General features: G+C 38.8%; 1 protein-coding gene across 2 annotated transcripts in view; it reads left to right on the top strand.

Moving 5' to 3' along the window:
• The window catches only part of angpt2b (angiopoietin 2b), a 135,229-nt gene that overhangs the window by 42,783 nt on the left and 72,995 nt on the right, over nucleotides 1-19,451 (top strand). Inside the window, exons 2-4 of one of the 2 annotated variants that reach the window (XM_052036372.1) lie at nucleotides 14,855-15,010; nucleotides 16,846-16,967; nucleotides 19,211-19,443. In XM_052036372.1, the coding sequence (XP_051892332.1) occupies nucleotides 14,855-15,010; nucleotides 16,846-16,967; nucleotides 19,211-19,443 (511 nt within the window). Of the gene's footprint in view, nucleotides 1-14,854; nucleotides 15,011-16,845; nucleotides 16,968-19,210; nucleotides 19,444-19,451 lie in introns of those variants that run through there. The other variant, XM_052036373.1, reaches the window with a different exon arrangement.

The raw sequence follows: 19,451 nt of genomic DNA, 5'->3' as shown, positions 1-19,451 counted from the left end.
AAGGTTGGAAACTATGTCTAAGATTGTAGATTTAATTTATCCTTATTATGAATTTGCTTCAGATAGAAACTCATCCACGATCACTTGTGTTAATTAAACATATGTATTTGCAGTTGCACACTGTATTTAATTTCTGAAATGCATTGAATTTCTCTTCCGAAAAGGATGGATTTATTTGCACTTGCCAATTATGACTGCTATCATCATTATGGACCTTAAAGCTGTCAATTTTGTTCTGTTTTCCCAAACAAAGCTTTCTTTTCTAATTTACCATTCTTTATTTTACACCATTGCTTAAGTTCCCATTTTTCTCTCTTTTCCAATTAGTTATATTTACTTAATCACAATTATTCAATTATATCGCGCAAAGCCAACATCCCAGCTTCTTTATCTCACAGTCCTTCAAAAAACATTCCCTATCTCATTACAGAATAATTAAATTCTGACTTAGCTCCAATGAGAGCTCATTGTCTTTACCAATAGATGTTCCTCAAAATGAAATAGGTGAATATTAAGTTCAAAAATATTCAGAATCTAAAAGGAAAAGGAACCAGATTAAATATTCTAAATGAGAATTCCCGGTGTACTTTTTCCTTCACTGATGTCATTGTCATTGACTTTAGATGTACCTTTTCCAATATCTTGCAGGACTTAATCTGCATCTTGCAAATAGTTATGCCTTTGATTCCATGAAGAGATGAAGTTGTTTTTGCGAGATGCAGAAGCCATGAGCAAGTTTGGATCCAGTTCTCAACAGCAGTCAGGGGCAGAGTGAAATATACATCAATGAAAAGAGAAACCAAGATACAGTCTGTAGAAAGAATGAGAAAGGATTGAAAGGAAGTGAGATAATATGGGAAGGCACTTAACTATCATCAAACTTTTAAAAACCAATTCAAAGTGGAAGGTAAACAGAAAGAACAGTAGAAGAAGAAGGGACAACATTGATTAAAGGATAAAATGTTACAGAAGAGGATGAGGCAAACGTTACTCTTGTCTATGAATGCTAACTTTTTACAAATTATTCATCTGCTCTTGACTATAATGAAAATGGAAGGATTGTGGTTACTCCACAATATTTGGGGACTACTTGACTATCCCACTGGAGCTGCTGTGGACTGTCAGTACGATTCCAGCAGATATACATCTTCTCTCTCAAATATTCTCAATATAGTGATTTGGTAATAAAACAATTTGGCCCAGCCTTAGTTCATGAAATTGTGTAAAGAGTTACTATTGGACTTTGTCAGCTAAAAGCAAAAGAACATACATGAAGGAAGATTGGTTCATATCTTTTCTTCTGAGTGATCTATCTGTATTCCCTGAGGAAAAAAAAGACCTACATTTTCTCTAAGCAAAATACTAGCAGATGCTAGAAATCTAAAATAAAAAAAACCGAAGCGCTGGAAGCATTCAGCAGGTCCTACAGCATTGGGCAGCCTTGTTTCTCCCTCCATGGATACAGAATTATCTGCTGAATATTTCACAAATTTCTGTTTTTGCTTATGTTGTACTGTGAATTATCCATAAATCAAGATTTGTTGGTAAATTGGTTTATCATTGTCACATGCACCGAGGTACAGTGAAAAACTGTGTTTTGTATACCATCCATACAGATCATTTCATTACAACAGTGCATTGAGGTAGTACAAGGAAAAACAATAACAGAACGCAGAATAACATGTTACAAATACAGAGAAAGTGCAGCGCAGACAGACAATAAGGTGCAAGGTCATAACGAGTTAGATTGTGAGGTCAGGAGTCCATCTTATCGTACTAGGGGACCATTTAATAATGTTATAACAGCAGGATAGAAGCTGTCCTTGAGCTTGATGGTACGTATCTTCTGCTTGAAGGCAGGAGGGAGAAGAGAGAATGTCCGGGGTGGGTGGGGTCTTTGTTTATGTTGGTTGCTTTACCAAGGCAGTGAGAAGTCTAAACAAAGTCCACAGAGGGGAGGATGGTTGCTGTGATGTGCTGAGCTGTGTCCACAACTCTCTGCAGTTTCTTGCAGTCTTGGGCAGAACAATTGCCATATCAAGCCATGATGTGTCCAGATAGGATGTTTTCTATGGTACGTCAATAAAAATTGGTAAGGGTCAAGGGAGACATGCCAAATTTCTTTAGCCTCCTGAGGAAGTAGAGGGGCTGGTGAGCTTTCTTGACCGTGGTGTCTATGTTGTTGGACCAGGACATTGGTGATGTTTACTCCTAGGAACTTGAAGCTTTCAACCCTCTCGACCTCAGCACCATTGATGTAGACAGGAGCATGTGCACCACCCCCCTTCCTGAAGTCAATGACCAGCTCTTATGTTTTGCTGACATTGAGGGAAAGGTTGTTGTCATGACACCATGTCAACAGGCTCTCCATCTCCTTCCTTCCTGTACTCCGACTCATCGTTATTTGAGATTTGGCCCACTGCAGTGGTACCATCTGCAAACTTGTAGATGGAATTAGAACACAATCTGGCCACGCAGTTGTTTCCCCTGCTCAAATATGATTGAAGACTAGTATTAATTGTTTGGAGGTGGAACTGTCTATCAAGAAGTAAACTGTATAAATAAAATGAAGTATAAACTAGATAAAAACAAGAGGGAGAAAGGAACTGAAGAATATGCTGATAGATGTTGGCAGACTAGACTGGGGCAAGGTTTGTGTGGCCAGATTGGCCTGCTTTTATGCTGTGCATCCCATTTCATTTATTGTACTTCCGTGTAATCTGTTTACTGAGGGCACTCAGATATTGAATCCCCAATGGCCTACCATATGTGGAAGTACCTGCACTTTTCCTATCATATAACCATGCACTTTCACAGCTGTGAGGTTAAATAGTCACTCAGTTGACAAGCAAGATCAATGACTTCAAGAAAAACACGATGATGCTGTAAGAACTCAGCAGGCCAGGCAGCATTTGTGGAGAAAAGCAGGGAGTCAATGTTTCAGGTCAGGACCCTTTTAAGGACTGAAAGTAGGGAAAGGGGAAGCACAATATATAGGAGGGGAAAGCAGAGCAGTGATAGGTGGACAAAGGACTGGAGGAGGGGTGGGCACAGGATGGTGATAGGTAGATGCAGGTAAGAGATAATGGTGTGCAGGTGCAGGGAAGGAGGAGAGAGTAGATCCACTGGGGGATGGGTAAAAGGTAAGAAGAGAGAAACAAAAAGAGGCTAGGAAGGGGAAGAAGACAAAAAGCCTGGAGGGGGGTGGGTTTGTGGGGAAGGGGAGGTGGGGATTACCTGAAGTGGGAGTATTCAATATTCCAAGGTTCCAAGGATTGATGACTTGTCTGCTGATCAGAATCAGATTTATTATCACTGACATATGACAAGAAATTTGTTGTTTAGCGGCAGCAGGTTACTACTTCTGTGGGATATCTAACATCTTTACAGCACTGGATGATTCAAAAGAGGTGTTTATTATTTCCTCCAGTAGCTTGTCAATACAACTCGCTGGCATTGAAGTCTTTGAGCCAGTTTCCATTATCTCATCTGAACAGTATCCATGACAAAAAAGAAGGGAAGTTTTGCAGGAAAATCTTGTTGTTATGGGTTATGATGTCATCTGAACCTTTGGGCTATTCCATAACAATATGACCTCATCCATCCTGATATTTTCTTGTTAATTAAAGCTTTCACAACTGACTTTGCCACAGCAGAAGGAATAGTGCATGAGACAGTTACATAGTGAAAGGCATCCATGATTGGTCTTGGTTACAAGTGTCTTGGTTTAACAGCCGAAATTTTGAAATCAAAAGAGGGAATTTTGGCAAGTTAAATCAGGCCTGCCTTCCGTCAGCCTCTTAAACATTGACATTGAATGTCGATTACTCCTTCGGTTGAAATCGTCCAGTTGAAGAAATGAAGGCAGAATAAGCACGGCACAAGAAAAGTCGGAATTCAGATGAGATATTAATGGGAACAGGACTGTTTTTTCCACACACAAGATTCTTTAAAACTATAAACTCAATTAACAAATTCTTAATAAGTAACTTAATATTTTGACCCCAAAATCATACTTCTTCAGCAGAAGTTTATTGCAATCTAAGAGTCTTCAGTGATTCTGCTCAGTAAGAGAACAATACCTATCAGGTATTGAGCAAAGTGCAGGCAACTGCATTATACAAATATGTATTCTAAATAGATTATGTCATCGGAAGCAGTGAGATAAGCTTATTATTTCCTCTCAAAGCTGCTGACCACAACCTGCTAGCAACAAAGTCACTTCCAAGTTTTCACGCCAGTTTTTACTATCAAGTCTCAACATTGCACAGTCCTCAGACAAAAAAGGGAAGTGTTGAAGGAAGCCTCGCTGTTATAGGTTATGATGTCATCTGAACCCTTGGGCTATTCTGTAATGAGATCATCTCATCCAGCCCACCATTTCCCCATTGATTAAAACATTTACAGCTGACTTTACTGTAGCAGAATGAACACTGTCTGAGGCAGTAAAATAAAGTGAAATACATTCTAAATTTGCCCTGGCTACAGGTGTTTTAGGTTACCAGCTGAAATTTTGCACTTGGAAAGTTTTGTCTGGTTGATTATGTAGCCATCTTACCTTTTATCATTCCTGCAAATTTTTACTTCAAGTTGGTTACATCCCTTTGTTCAACAGTTTGATGATATCAGTCTGAGACTCTCCCCACAGAGGCAGCCTGACTCACCAATATTGGTATTGGTATCATTTTATTATTGTTACTTGTACTGAGCTACAGTGAAAAACTTGTCTCGCATACCGTTTGTACAGATCAATTCATTACACGGAACATTGAGGTTGTACAGGGTAAAAACAATAACAAAGTACAGAGTAAAGTGTCACAGCTACAGAGGAAGTGCAGTGCAGGTAGACAATAAGGTGCAAGGTATTTGAAGGTAGATTGTTCGGAAAATCGCCAGCCCTGTAAGAAGATTTAAAAGAACATTATTAGTAATACTTAGTGACATAGAAATTAAATTCAAAAAAGTAGAACGGTCATAGCAGAAGTAATGAGTAGATCTGCAGAGATTCTCTGGTGCCATCTTGCTTGACTACCAACAATATACCACCAAAATTTTTTATTTTATTTCAGATTTTCAGCATTTGCAGTAACTTGGTTTTCACCTTAAAGAAGAAAGGAATAGATTATAAAAAGGGAGCAGAAGTAGGTTACATGGCCTGTGGGTTTGCTCAGCCATTTATAAAGACCATGGCTAATCCTAAACTTGAAGTCCACATTTCTGCCCAATTCCCTTATTGCTGATCTAAAACCCCTAAAATTAGAGTCCAAACAGCAGTCAATTTCAGTTCTGAATATATTCAATGGAAAACAATCAACAGCCCACCAGGGCAGAGAATTTAAAAGAATTCTAAAGATTTACAACCGGTTGAGTGAAGCAATTTTTCAACTCATTCCTATACGGATTTCTCCTTATCCTGAGACACAGTTCCTTACATATGAACTCATTTAGCCAAGGAAGCAGTAACACTATGAATCCCTCTTGGATTTAATAACTTAACATTGAGAACCCTTCTCATTTCAGCAAATAGAGGCCAACCTTACACAATGAGGACAAGCCCCTTATCCCAAGAATGAATCAAATAAAGCTATACAGCACAGGATCAAAGGCCAGCATGTTTCACCTTATGTATGGAGAAGAAAGCTGCAGACAGTGCTCCGGGCATGGTATCATCAAAGTTTTGCACAATTGCAGCAAGGCTTCCTTATATATGTGTAAGTGCCGACATATCATTTCCTTCCAACTTGCTTGCTGAACCTGCATGTTAACTTCTTGCCTTTCATAGAACAAGACATCAACCTTTGCAAATTTCTCACTGTTGCAAAAATATTCTATTTTTCATACCAAAGTGAATAACCTCACATTGTCCATGTACTTTCTCAGTAGGAGGGAAAAGAGAAAATGTTGTCTATTTGCTGTGGCAGACTTTTTGCATCTTTCTTGCAGTCATTTTTCCACCCAGCTTTGCATCATTAGCAAATATGAAAACATTGTATTTTATTTTCATCTGAGTCATTCATGTCAATTGTAAATTGCTTACATATCAATATTGATCCTTGTGGCATTCTACTAGTAGCAGCCTCCCAACCCAAAGAAGACCTGTTTACCCATTCTTTCTAATTTCTGTCCTTGGTCAATCCTCTGTCCATACAAATATATTACAACCAACTCCATTGGCCCTTATTTAAATAGCAACCTTTGTGCGATGCCATATCAAGTCCCTTTTGAATATTTACATATTCTTCTTCTGGTGATTGGTTTATTGTTATCACATGTACCAAGAAACAGTGAAATTCTTTGCATGCCATCCAGACAGATAATTACAAACATGAGTACATCAAGGCAGTACAATAGGAAAAGCAATAACAGAATTCAGAATTTATTGTTACAGTTACAGAGAAAGTGCACTGCAGGTAGACAATAAGATGCAAGGGCCATAATGAGGTAGACTGAAAGATCAAGAAATCATCTTTATCATACAAGAGATCCGTTCAAGAGTCTTATAACAGTAGGATAGAATCTGTCCTTGACCCTGGTGGTACACTTCAAGCTTTTGTATCTTTTGCCTGATGGAAGGGGGGAGAAGAGAGAATGACCAGGGTGTGAGGGGTCTTTGTTTACATTGGCCGATTTCCAAGGCAGCAATAAGTGTGGACAGAGTCAATGGAGGGGAGGCTGGTCTGAGCAATAGACTGAGCTGTATTCAGAGCTCTCTGCAATTTCTTGAAGTCTTGGGCAGAGCAGTTACCGTACCAAGCTGTGATGCATCTGGATGGGGAGGAAAGGATTCTGTTGATTCCCCCTTGCTTGTAACATCAAAAATAATCTGTATTGGATTTACCAAAATTATGATTTTCTTTTCACAACTTCATAACAATTATCCTAATTATATTATGATTATCTAAGTGCTCTGTAATAACGTACTTAGTAATGGATTCCTGCATTTTTCTGACAGCGTATATTCGGTTCGTTAGCCTGCCTTCCTCCTTTCTTGAATAATGGTGTCAAATTTGCAATCTTCCAATTGACTGGTGATGTAGTGATTTTTGGAAGGTCATTACTAATACCCATTCTCATAAAACACTTAGATGCAGGATATCAGGTCCAGGGAATCAAATGTCTTTCAGACCCCTTAATTTCTCTGAAGCTTAAAAATTGAAAATGTTAATGACTTTACATTCCTGATTGTTTCTCAGTATTTCTAGTATATTTATTGCATTTTCTACCGGAAAGCCTGGTACAAAATTTGTTTCATACCTCAGGCATTTCCTTATCCCCCATTATATATATTTTTTTAACCTGTCTTGCCTCTTTCTTATAAGCAAATCAATGTTCATTTATTTCTGCCTCACTTTTATATTTTTGGAAACATTAAAAATAGTTCAGAATTGGAAGGGTTAAGGAAAAAGGGAGAAAACAAACTACCTCTGCTTAATTAATCTTCACTTGATACAGCCACTTCAACTGATCAGCCAAATGATGTTACGGTCTGACGCATTGCTTCCTGAGGAAATGTGGGAGGCATGAATGATATCAGGGTACCAAAACAGAAGAGTTTTCTCTTCCTATTAAAAAGAAATTATTACCTGGAATGTCAATTAACTTACTGAGTGTTCTCAGTCATTCTGTATTTTATTTTTCAAGATGAGTTATTTGGATCCTGAAATTTACATCTTATAATATTAATGAGCAGGCACCAATTTCAATTTAGAAGCATAATTTCCTTTCATTTAATTTGGAGCCATGCCTGATCTTGTAACGATTTAAAATGGCTTCAGTTAATTGCTTCCTGTTAGCTTTGTGAGAAGGATTGAAGATATCTCCAGTTATCTTTGTCTTACAGCTGATCAAATGTTGCCTTTTTTGAAAGGGCAACAGAGCTGATAATGTAATCTTCAGCACCTGTAGTGCTGTCGCACTTTGTGTGCCAGGACTGACATCACAGGCTGTGGAGAAGCATCTGATGTGAGTGCACTTGATGAAACACCCTGGAAGAACTTGTGCTCAGAACCAGCATGTGTTGTGAATTTGGCTCATTAAGATCTCCAAAAGTATTTAAATTAGGGCTGGCTTTCATAATTTAGTAGAAGGACTTGAATAGTACTTGGGTTTCTCAGGATCTTCATTCAGCCAAATCTTCTGCAAATTATTGCCGTTTATTTTTGACTTTATTACAATTCTGCAGCTTTGACACAAAGCTTCATAAAGCTGCAAATGATTTTCCAGCATTGCTTTTCCCTAAGGGATAGTTCATGCAGTAATAAAATCAGCAATTGCCATAAATAGTCAGCAGGTCAGACAGCATCTGTGGAGAGAGAAACAGAGTTAATGGCTTGGATATTCCTGAGAAAAGATACCAGTTCTGCAAGTAATAGGTGGTATTTTATAACATAAATGTCAGGAAGTTCAGGCTTTCTATGCAAATGTACATAAACATGGATGTCCTGAGCTCTGAGAGTCCTTGCCATAATCATTCGAACTGGGCTCCTAATTTGCAATGAAGCTCCAACTTCCTGTAATTATTCAACAGTTGCAGGAGAGTAAGTTAATTTACATTTATGGATAAAGTAAAAGAATTTTTGTTTTTAAAATTAATTGTCAGTGTTTTCTGATTTCTGTGTTTAAATTTTTCTTTAACTTTTATCATTATCAACAATGTTAATAGAATGATTAAAATTTGAAAGTTTTAGAATGAATTTTAATATTTGTAAGTATAAGTGACCTTCACCAAATTTCAAACTGATGGTTTTGACAACTGGCTCAGCTTCAAAGCCTGATTTAGCCAGCTGTCAAATAATTTCTATGGGTGGGGCTTTGTCTTTATGGATGGAAGATTCTGCAATGGACAAGACTTGGTTGATCAAGTTGTGCCATTTTTCATTTGCTTTACTTCTAGCTTTTGTATCTGGAGCTTATTTGTAATTCTACTCTATAATTAACTCTAATCCTTCTCCACCCAGAGAGTGGTAACATCACTTGTAGAGAGGATACTGGAAAAATTTCTGATGGGTGAGGATTAATAATCATTTCAAAAGACAGGGACTAACCAGAGGCAGCCAACATGGCTTTGTCAAGCACAGATCCTGTCTGACTAATTTGAATTCTCTGGAGAGGTAACAAAATGTATTGATGAGCACAGGGCAGTAGACATGATTTACATAGACTTCAACAAAGCCTTTGACAAGGTCCCACAAAGGATTCCGGTTCAAAAGGTTCAGGTCTATGAGATCCAGGGCAAATTGGCAAACTGGATCCAAAACTGGCTTAGAAATGGGAGACAGAGGGTAACGTTAATGCCAATGCCTGTAACTGGTGGTGTACTGCAAGGATTGATGCTGTGAACCTTGCTGTTTATAAATTACTTGGATGTGGAGACAAGACCAGTAAGTTTGCAAATGACATGAAGATGGTGTGATAGCGTGAAAGGTAGCCTTAGGTTACAGAGAGATATCAATGTGTTGGTGAAATCAGCTAAAAAAAAGGCAGATGGAGTTTTATCCAGACAAATGTGAGATAATGCATTTTTTGGAGTACCAATGAGGTCAGGACAAACATCATGAATAGGAAGTTCTGAGGAGATATTGAGGAACAGCAGGATCTCAAGAGTACAAATCCATAGATCCTTGAAGGTGGCAATGCAGATAGACAACATGGTTAGGAAGGCATATGGGACACTGGCCTTCATGAGTTGGGGGCATTGAATACAGCAGTAGGAGATTATGCTCCAACTTTATAAAACAGCTGGACTAGAGCATGCAGTGGTCACTGAGGAATAGGAAGAGTGTGATGGCACTGGAGAGGGTGCAGAGGAGGTTCACCAGGATATTGCCTGAGACGAAACAGTTCAGTTATGAGGAATAACTGGAGAAGCAGGGTTTGTTCTCCCTGGAGCAGAGGAGTTTAGAGGAGACATGATAGAGGTATACAAAATTATGAGGGGTATAAATAGGGCAGACAGCAGGAAACCTTTCCCCATATCAGAGGTAGATAAATCTAGCGACATAAATTCAGAGGGGATATGAGGGGCACCTTCTTCACCCAGAGAGTGGTAAATGCCTGCAATGTACTGCCTGAGAGAGTGGTTTAAGCTGGGTCACTGACAGCATTTAAGAAGTATTTGGATGAACACTTAAATCGTTTAAACATAGAGGGCTATGGCCCAAGTGCTGGGTGAGGGGCTTAATACTAAAGGTTGCCCAATGGCCAGTCTGGACAAGTTGGGCTGAATAGCCTGTTTCTATGCTATATGATTTTATGATTCTATGATAATTGTTCTCCCTGTTACTTTTATTTAAATAGACATTAAGGCTAGTGCTAAGGATTAATGTTCTAAATTCTGAGTCCAATTGCACCAGTGCACATTATATGTAAGGAATTCCCTTTAACTTTAAGTGATTGGTCCTTGTGCAGGCTGGAGTGTGCTGTCCAAATATGGGTTGAGTTCAGTCATCAAATATGCATTAACTGTTACGGTTATGGAATAAACTTGTGCAATTTAGCTTTCTGTAGACTGAATGACATCAAACTTGGCCCTTCTGTATGCGTCGGAACTCTGACTGTCCTGGGACGTCCTTTCCAGGAGACAGATAGTTGTTCTGTAGATTCCCTGCTTTCCACTAAAGCAGAACTCTCCCTTTGATGTCTGGTCACATATTGAAATGAGATTTCTTTTGCTCAAAACTCCGGGTTTTGATTTAATGTCTATCTGCATGGATTAAAGTGACTCCATCTCAGTCAGTCAGTCCATCAATGTGTTTACCGCATAAGAACACAAAAAATAGAAGCAGGAGTTGGCCGTTTGGACCCCCATGCCTGTTTCACCATTCAATATCATGGCTCATTGTCACTTTCCTGCACTAAATCCCCGTCCTTTGATTTCCCTTAATATCTAATGATCTATTTATCTTTGACATCCATTACTTTCCTGCCACTCACGTTCCAGGCAAATTTTAATATTCAGAACTATCCTTAACTAGCCACATCTGAAGATGTGAATGACTTTAAATGGAGACTTAACACATTGAGAATGCTTGTTGGAACAAAGCAGATTGTAATTGTTCACAAGGCAGATACGACATCAGTCAGATACAGAGAAACATGCCATTGATGCTGCCTGAGAAACATTCCTCCAGAATTCCAGAAGAGCAGATTCTGTTTTTCCATTGTTTTCCCCATTGGCTGCCTTTAGGGCTTTCTTTGAGCAAGTCTGCCAATTTAGTGGCAATTAACACTGAATTATGGAAATATCTGTGCTAGGGGAGTCACATCTGTGAAGATGAATCGTTCAACTAGAGTGAGGCTGTCTGAGCTCTCAGAAAGACCTTTACATCCCACTTCCATTGGTTGGATTTAATCCACGTCCAGCAATTGAAAGCCTTGGTACGACTCATCCCCCACCTCTCTGATTAACAACGCAATCTGATTTTAAGCACTGGGTTCACGCAAGATTTAAATTAGTCATTACGTGCATCAACCAAGCACACACTTAAATATTTTTTTGCTGCAGTAACAACATGCAAATATCTGCAGAAGGCACTCAATATGGTAATGAACAGAGCCACTCTTATGCAGAGTGTGTGCTGTGAAAAATACAGTTGGAGCAAATTCTACAAACTATGTGATATGAAAAGCACAACAGGGCTTCTTCTGTTCAACAGTCTGACAACAGCCCTAATATCTTAACACTGCCAAGTCGACTGGTAAATGTTAATCAGAAATCTTTCTCACATCTGATATCCCTTGTACCATTTTTTTTCCTTTTTCCCCTTTTTACCCAATACCAAAACCGATTGGTTGACATTTTATTCTCAGATCAAGTCCCTCCCCCACCTTATTGCCAAATCTCCCCTTATGTTGCCAATTTGGAGATGCAAAGATGACAGAAGTCCAATTTTCTAGATATTTTCAACAATTAAAGCAAGAATTTAATTTCTTACTTTTGCCATTGTCGGAACCAAAAGCTTATTGACCATTTATTAATAGTTATTGTATTTTCCTTCTTAGAACTAACCAAGTTCACTTACTTACTGCATTCAACATCTCTTTAAAAATTCCATGACATTTGAGTGACTCTGAGACACAATGCGAGGGAGCTAAAAGCCAAAAGCAAGCTTGTGAAAAAACACCATTTTAATTCTTCCTTCCTCTCTAAGGTCTTAAATGTGCTGCAGTTTTCAACAAAATCATACTCGTTTTCCCCAGAACTCCTTGTTTTGATCTCTAGAATCGGTGATCTGTCCTCACGAGCAGGATAGAGGAGCCTCTTATCAAGTCACAAATGACATCCTATGTAACTACAGTCACACATCCCTCCCCATCTTCCTCACCTTTTGGAATTGGTTTATTATTGTCACATGTACCAAGGTACAGTGAAAAACTTGTCTTGCACACCATTCATACAGATCAATTCATTACACAGTGTATTGAGGTAGTACAAGGTAAAACAACACAGAATGCAGAGTAAACTGTCACAGCTACAGAGAAAGTGTAGTGCAGATAGACGATAAGATGCAAGGTCATAACAAGGTAGATTGTGAGGTCAAGAGTCCATTTTATCTATCCAGTTAACCGCCCCCTTCTCCTGTCTCCACCTGCCTGGGTCCACACCTCCCTAGTTCCATTTTCATCCATGTCACTGCAGTCAGCAAGTCATTTACAATGACACCTCTTCACCATTCTGGAACCCCATCACAATTTTTCCTAGTCTCCTTCTTTCTTTTTGTCTGCACCTGCCAGTTAGAAACATCACCTGAAAACCAAGTATCAGGTTCTCATATTTTCTTTGGACATAGAGGGGGCCATTCAACCCATCAAGTCTATGCCATTTCTCAAAGCAATCCCATTCCCCCACTTATTTCCCTGAAACCTATTCTTACTCACAGGCCCATCAATTCTCCCTGATTCTCTTACCACTCACCTTCACAAGCGATAATTTACTGTGGCCAATTAACCAACCAGCACATCTTGGGGATGTGGAAGGAAACCAGAGCACCTGAGAGAATCCCATGCAGTCACAAGGAGAGCGTCAGGATTGTACCCAGATTGCTATAACCATAGGGCGGTAGCACCAACCATTGTGTACTCTGCCACCCCATGTATGCTGATGACACCTTACTCTATCCCACCACAGTTTTTCTCTTAATTCCTATTCCCCCAACATACTTATACTGGTTGATCTACATTACCCCTGCTTAAGCAAGACCTTGATTTTAAATTCTTATCCTTGCTTCCAAATTCCTCTGCAGCATCACCCTCTCCATTCTCTGCAACCTCCTTTAACCCTACAAATCTTCAAGGTATCTTCTCTCCTCTAATGATAAATTCTTGCTCACCGTTGATCTTAATATTGGCTCTTGTGCATCAGCTTCACCAACTTCCTTTCTCCTTTGAGACATTCCTTACAACCTACCTTGTCAACCAAGCTATGGATTATTTACGTTAATATCTCCTTGAGTCTCTGACAAATTTTGCTGGATAACACTTTTATGAAAGGCCGTGGGAATGTTTGGCTATTTTAACTATAAGTTCTGTTGTTTTATTGCATTGTGCCTGATTTTTGTTTTCCATTAGGGATATAGTACTAAACACTGTGTAAAATAGGCGGCCAGTCTGATATAATCTTATTTCTCATAACTGGCAAACATCAATTTCAGCCCAATTGTTTGTTCTAGGGGTGGTGCAGATTTACTTGTTCCCCTGCTAACTGGTGCTGTCATTCCCAGTAATTTTTTCCCAGCAGCTTCTTGCCATTTTCTTCAATTGCGATGAGAATATTTGCAAAGATCACCAGAGTTGCTGTCACATTGGCTGGAAGACAGACTTGCACAGGAAAATACTATTGTTATGATAACATTTTTTTAATTGCAGATATACCAATAAAACAAATTGAATTTGATATTTGATTATTCAGCCCGAAGCATAAAATGAAATGAGTACTTGTTCTTTTGAGTTAAACCATTCAAATTAAAAACAATATCAATGGGCCAAAAATAAAAATTAGAAATATTCTATAAATGACTGGGAAGGAATTCCTGGTTCAGCTCTCCAATATTACTGTGACTTCTTTGGTTGAATATTGATGAGGAACTTGAAGCAACAGAAAATGCTGCTATGGAGGGAGATTGGGGAAGATTCAGGAGAGTTGGTAGGAAGGTGTGAATGTCGACAGTGATTCTTCCACTTGTCCATTTCAGATTCTTGAAATTACCCGAAAAACCCTAATTCTACCTCGGACCGTATTTCCCTCAACTTGCACAAATGTCTTTATGTTATTTCTGTTTATTGTGTCATGTAAGTTATGTATAATTTATGTTAATTTAAGTTTATGTAATTTATGCTTGTCATGTTTGTAATGCACTGTGCTACTGCTGCTGCAAAAAGCTAATTTTCATGCATTTATCCTCTTGGTATGTTTGCCCATGACAATAAACTTGAATTGAACTTGACCTTGAATTTAGACCGAGGCTCATTAGAAACAGAGAAAATTCTCTAAACATAATGGATGTCTATTTCTGGAGGATCAGCGGCTTTTCTGTGGAAAGAATTTATGAATAGGTTTGAGAAGTTGCTGTGGAACTCCCTTCCTCTGCTCCTAGCATGTTATCTTAGTGCTGGGCTCCCAGCTTCACAAAGTGCTGCTATTTAAACCGCCTCTCTGGAAGAGACCAAAATGTTGAAAATCCCTCATCAAAAGGCCTTCCAATGATGAGACTCCTTCCTTGAAAAAAGGAAGAATTCTACTTCAGCAGCTATGAGATCCAACCAATTTTTCAAATAGATAATTAATTTCTTATTGCAACTTAAAAGACAGATACATTGATCTAATATTGAACCTTTGCATTATATATTTTCATTAAAGCTTGAAAACTACATTCAGGACAGTGTGAAGACTGAAATAGTGGAGATCCAGCGGAACGTCGTGCACAACCAGACTGCAGTCATGTTGGAAATAGGAACCAATCTCCTGACTCAAACTGCAGAACAAACACGCAAGCTCACTGATGTGGAAACACAGGTAACCCTTCCATTTTGTCCAAGATCTTCTGTCCTAGACTAAAAGCAGTGAATTTTGACATACATTGCCGACTTGTGGGAAAGGCCAAGCAAGAGGCCTCCTTCCCAACCTGAAGTGGACCAAATTGGATGTGCGTATTCACCTCCCCTCAGCTCAGTTACTGTTTTGCTGCTGACGTTGAGTGGAAGCAATGGTGTTATTGATCTTAAAACTGACAATTGAAATTTCCCAACAACTGATTTAAGGAACAGAAATTCACAACTCAATAATATTCCGAATCCTGCATTACAAATCTCATTATATCCGCACCCGACCGCCAATTAATCCTTTACTAACATACCCTGACTACTGTTTATTTTCTGTATCCAGCACTTTGCATCACTATTTCATCTTTGTAGACATTTGCCTTCTGCATATCACCAGTTATTTGCTGAGTATTGCACTTCAGATCATGGCTTAAGACTCATTAATGTCCCAAGCCTATTTACTCTCCATGGATCTATATTCCCAGCTAATTATATTCCTCAGTTAGATTAATGGTTTTCTGATTTGCTTTATGAGCTCGATGTATAGTTAAAAATCGTGGGATGAAACTAAGTGAAATTTTCATTCTCATCGTCATAATGTAAGTTATTACAGAGAAAGGTCCTGTGACATTTCACATGGCAAGGAAGAATGGCATTTCAGTCCTTGGTAACTGAATAATGCTGAATCTGTGGGTTATAATAATACAAGGGAACGAGAGCACCATAAACCATAGAGTGGACAGAATTCAAGATTTATCAAAGAAAATGGGACATCCTCCAGACGATGTCGGAATAGGGAGGGAAAATTACTGGGGCCAAGATAGACGTGTGGAGAGAGGTGGGTACGTAATGAGGTATGAGAGGTAACAATAGCAGGGAAGAACAGCTGGGTCAGGTGCAAATGTATAAGGCAGGGTCCAATCCAGTTTGGAGAGCTTTTGATCTGTTGGTGCCTTTGGAGGGAGTGTTTTCAGATTTACCAAATGCAACTCATGATCTGTGGCCAGGTTTAAAATTCCTTAAGCACTTACATGTTGTTTGACCTCTCCCTCCCCTTACCCCACCTGTTTTTAGAGGTGAATGTTAACCCCACATTCTTGTTATTACTGTGTCTCATGGGTATGAATAGTGGCTAAGACAAAAAATAAATAGGAAGCGTTAGCTCTGGTATTTCCTTTTTCAGCAGTTGTTAGCCCACAATTTTCAACCCAGTCACAAAACCATAGGATAACAAGACAATACTTCAGAGACACGAGAGACTTCAGATGCTGGAATCTTTAATCTAGTATGTAGATCATTGCTGAAACAAAAATCAATATTTGCATGGAATTTCATCCTTTCTATATTTACCTCCAATTCTTCTGCCTCTCTTTATTCATAAGTCACCCAGATCTAATGTAAATAATTGCCTCTAAGTCAACAAACAAAGCAAAATGTTGCAGATGCTAGAAATTCCAAAATAAAAAAAAGAGGATGCTGGAAGTGCTCAGTGGGTCAAGCAGCATCTACAGAGAGAGAAACAGGTTATCATTTCAGGCTGAAACAAATATTCCAAGGCACGCTCTATCTATTTTTCAAAATAGCTTCAAGTACTTTGCAGTCACATTGATTTTCCCCTGAGAATCTTGCTGACTGCACGTAAATACAGAGGAAAATCTCATAGAATACCAGAACCTATCATTCTGCCTGAATCCAGCTTTTACTTCAAGCTACTTGTTTAAAATATAAGATTCTCCAAAGCTCTGTAGGTGGTGAATCAAGTCTTAAACAAGAATTTTGTTCTGAATGATAATTTGTATTGTTTTTTAGGTTCTGAATCAAACATCACGGCTTGAAATACAGCTGTTAGAAAACTCGTTGTCAACCAATAAACTGGAGAAACAAATCATGGTGCAGACACAGGAAATTACTAAGCTCCAAGAAAAGAACAGGTGTGTTTAAATGCAGGTGGTGATACTGAAACAGCTGAAGGCTCACATTGCTAGGCAAGCTGTTGAAATATGCAGCAAAACAAGACTGCAAGATTTATTCTTGTGGCATGCTCATGTTCTCTGACGCCAAAAGCAGTAAAATCTAAGGCAACACACAAAATGCTGGAGGAACTCGGCAGGTCAGGCAGCATCTATGGAGGGAAATAAACAGTCGATGTTTTGGGTCGAGACCCTTCATCAGGACTGGAAAGTTCCCCTACCCCACCCGTTTCTACCTCCTACCCAAGATCCACAAACCTAACTACCCCGGTAGGCTCATTGTTTCTGCCCTCTTCTTTTCCAGTCCTGATGAAGGGTCACAACCCAAAACGCTGATTGTTTATTTCCCTCCATAGATGCTTCCTGACCTGCTGAGTTCCTCCAGCATCTTGTGTGTGTTGCTCTAGATTCCAGCATCTGTGGAATCTCTTGCGTAAAATCTAAGGAATTCTGGCAGCATGACTTTTCCACCCAATATGGAATATGGAATTCTCTCTTCAAAAGGATTCTGAGTGCTGGATCACTTGAAACATAATGACTGAGAAGTATAGACCGCACTAGGTAAAGGTATCAGGACATATGGATCGAAGGCAGATAATTGAAGTAGGGGTTTAGATTAGTCATAAGCTAAATAATCGATGGCCCACCCCTATGTACTTTTCTAAAGCACAAGGCATTTCTTGTTTCAGTAGGTATCTACATCTATATAAAGCAAGTCCAGGCAGAAACCTCTGGAATGAATGATTGATAATTTATGAATACATTCTCCAGCCTTTTTGGCAAAGTATTAGTTTGGATATTCTTATATCAAAAATTACAGTCCTTGGATTATTTTGATTCAAAAATGAAAGTTGGGGAATAAAACCAGCAATGCCAGAAATACTTTGTTCAAATATCCAGTATCCCTAGCATATCACTTATCCTAAATAAAAATGTTGGTTTCATTCCAGAGTTCTAAGCTTCATGCCCAACCATATTATATTCAAACATGGCGACACAAGAGACTGCAGATGCAGGAACCTGGAGCAACACACAAGATGCTGGAGGAACTCAGCAGGTCAGGCAGCATCTATGGAGGGAAACAAACAGTTTCAGACTGAGTCCAGATGAGGGTCTCAACCCAAAATGTCAACTATCTATTTCCCTCCATAGGTCTTGCCTGACCCACTGTGTTCCTCCAACATCTTGTGTGTTACTTTACATTCAAACATATCTTGCTGCTTCACTGTGTTGATAATGCAATGGTTAAGTTGTCAAACTAGTAACTCAGAACCTGGACTAAAAATTCAGAGGTAAATATTCAAATCCCACTGTGGCAGTTGTGGAATTTAAATTCAGTTAAAAATAACACAGGATTTAAAAACAAAAATAAATTGCTATTCTTAATGATGACCATGAAGTTACTGGATTGTTTTAAAAACCCATCTGGTTCATTAATATCCTCTTTCAGATGAGAATATCAATGGTACTTACCTGGTCTGGCCCATCAATGAATCCAGAACTACAATAATCTGATTGATTCTTAATCTTCCACGTGAAATGGGTTGGCAAACCAATCACTTGAATCAAATTGCTATATTTCAACCACTGGTTCAGGAAGGTGCTTCCCCACCTCCTACTCAAGGACACTTAGGAATGGGCAGTGATCCAGAAAACAAAATAAATGAAAAAGTACTCCTCTGAAGATGAATTTTGTCCTGCATACAGTACATACTAATTCACTCTGTGAAATAAATGCATTAGACATTATTTGGGTCCACTGTTGCTTTAATCTGTATAATGTGATCCTGCACTTGAAACGGAGCTAGTTTCATTGAACTGACTTCTTGGCTGTTTTGGACACTCATTTCTTAAGTTGTATTTTTTTATGCATTTAGAAAGAATAACAAGTTTTATAGGGCAATAATACAACATGATCAGAAGAAATATTTCTGATCATAGAAATCTTGAAGCCTTTAATTTTCTCCTCTTTAACTATTCCTCACTCCCAAAGAAATCCCACACCATACCAAATTATGGAAGTCTGGGAAAAGTGACACTAAAGTGGACTTTAATTTTTAACATTTTAGGAGTGGCAGAAGTCTTTGGATGGGTTAAAAGAGTGTAGGGTGGTTTTATCTCTTACAAAAAGTATGTGTTAAATATTCTACTTACTGTGACCTGAAGGCACATCGAAATTTCCCTTGTTGTCTTCTTGCTTTCAGCTTTCTGGAACAGAAAGTCCTAGAATTGGAAGGTAAACATGAAACGGAGCTCCAATCAATAAAAGTGGAGAAGCTGGAGATACAGGACCTGCTGGTGAAGCAGAGCACAATTATTGGAGAGCTTGAGAAGCATCTGAACATTGCCACAGAGAATAACAGTGCCTTACAACACCAACAAGTTTTACTAATGGAGACGGTTCACAACCTGCTGAATATGGTTTCCCATTCCAATGGTTAGTGA

The sequence above is a fragment of the Pristis pectinata genome, chromosome 22, assembly GCF_009764475.1.
Source record: "Pristis pectinata isolate sPriPec2 chromosome 22, sPriPec2.1.pri, whole genome shotgun sequence".
Lineage (NCBI taxonomy): Eukaryota > Metazoa > Chordata > Chondrichthyes > Rhinopristiformes > Pristidae > Pristis > Pristis pectinata.
The sequence above is the reverse complement of the archived record's forward strand: the minus strand, read 5'-3'. Positions and strand labels throughout refer to the sequence as shown.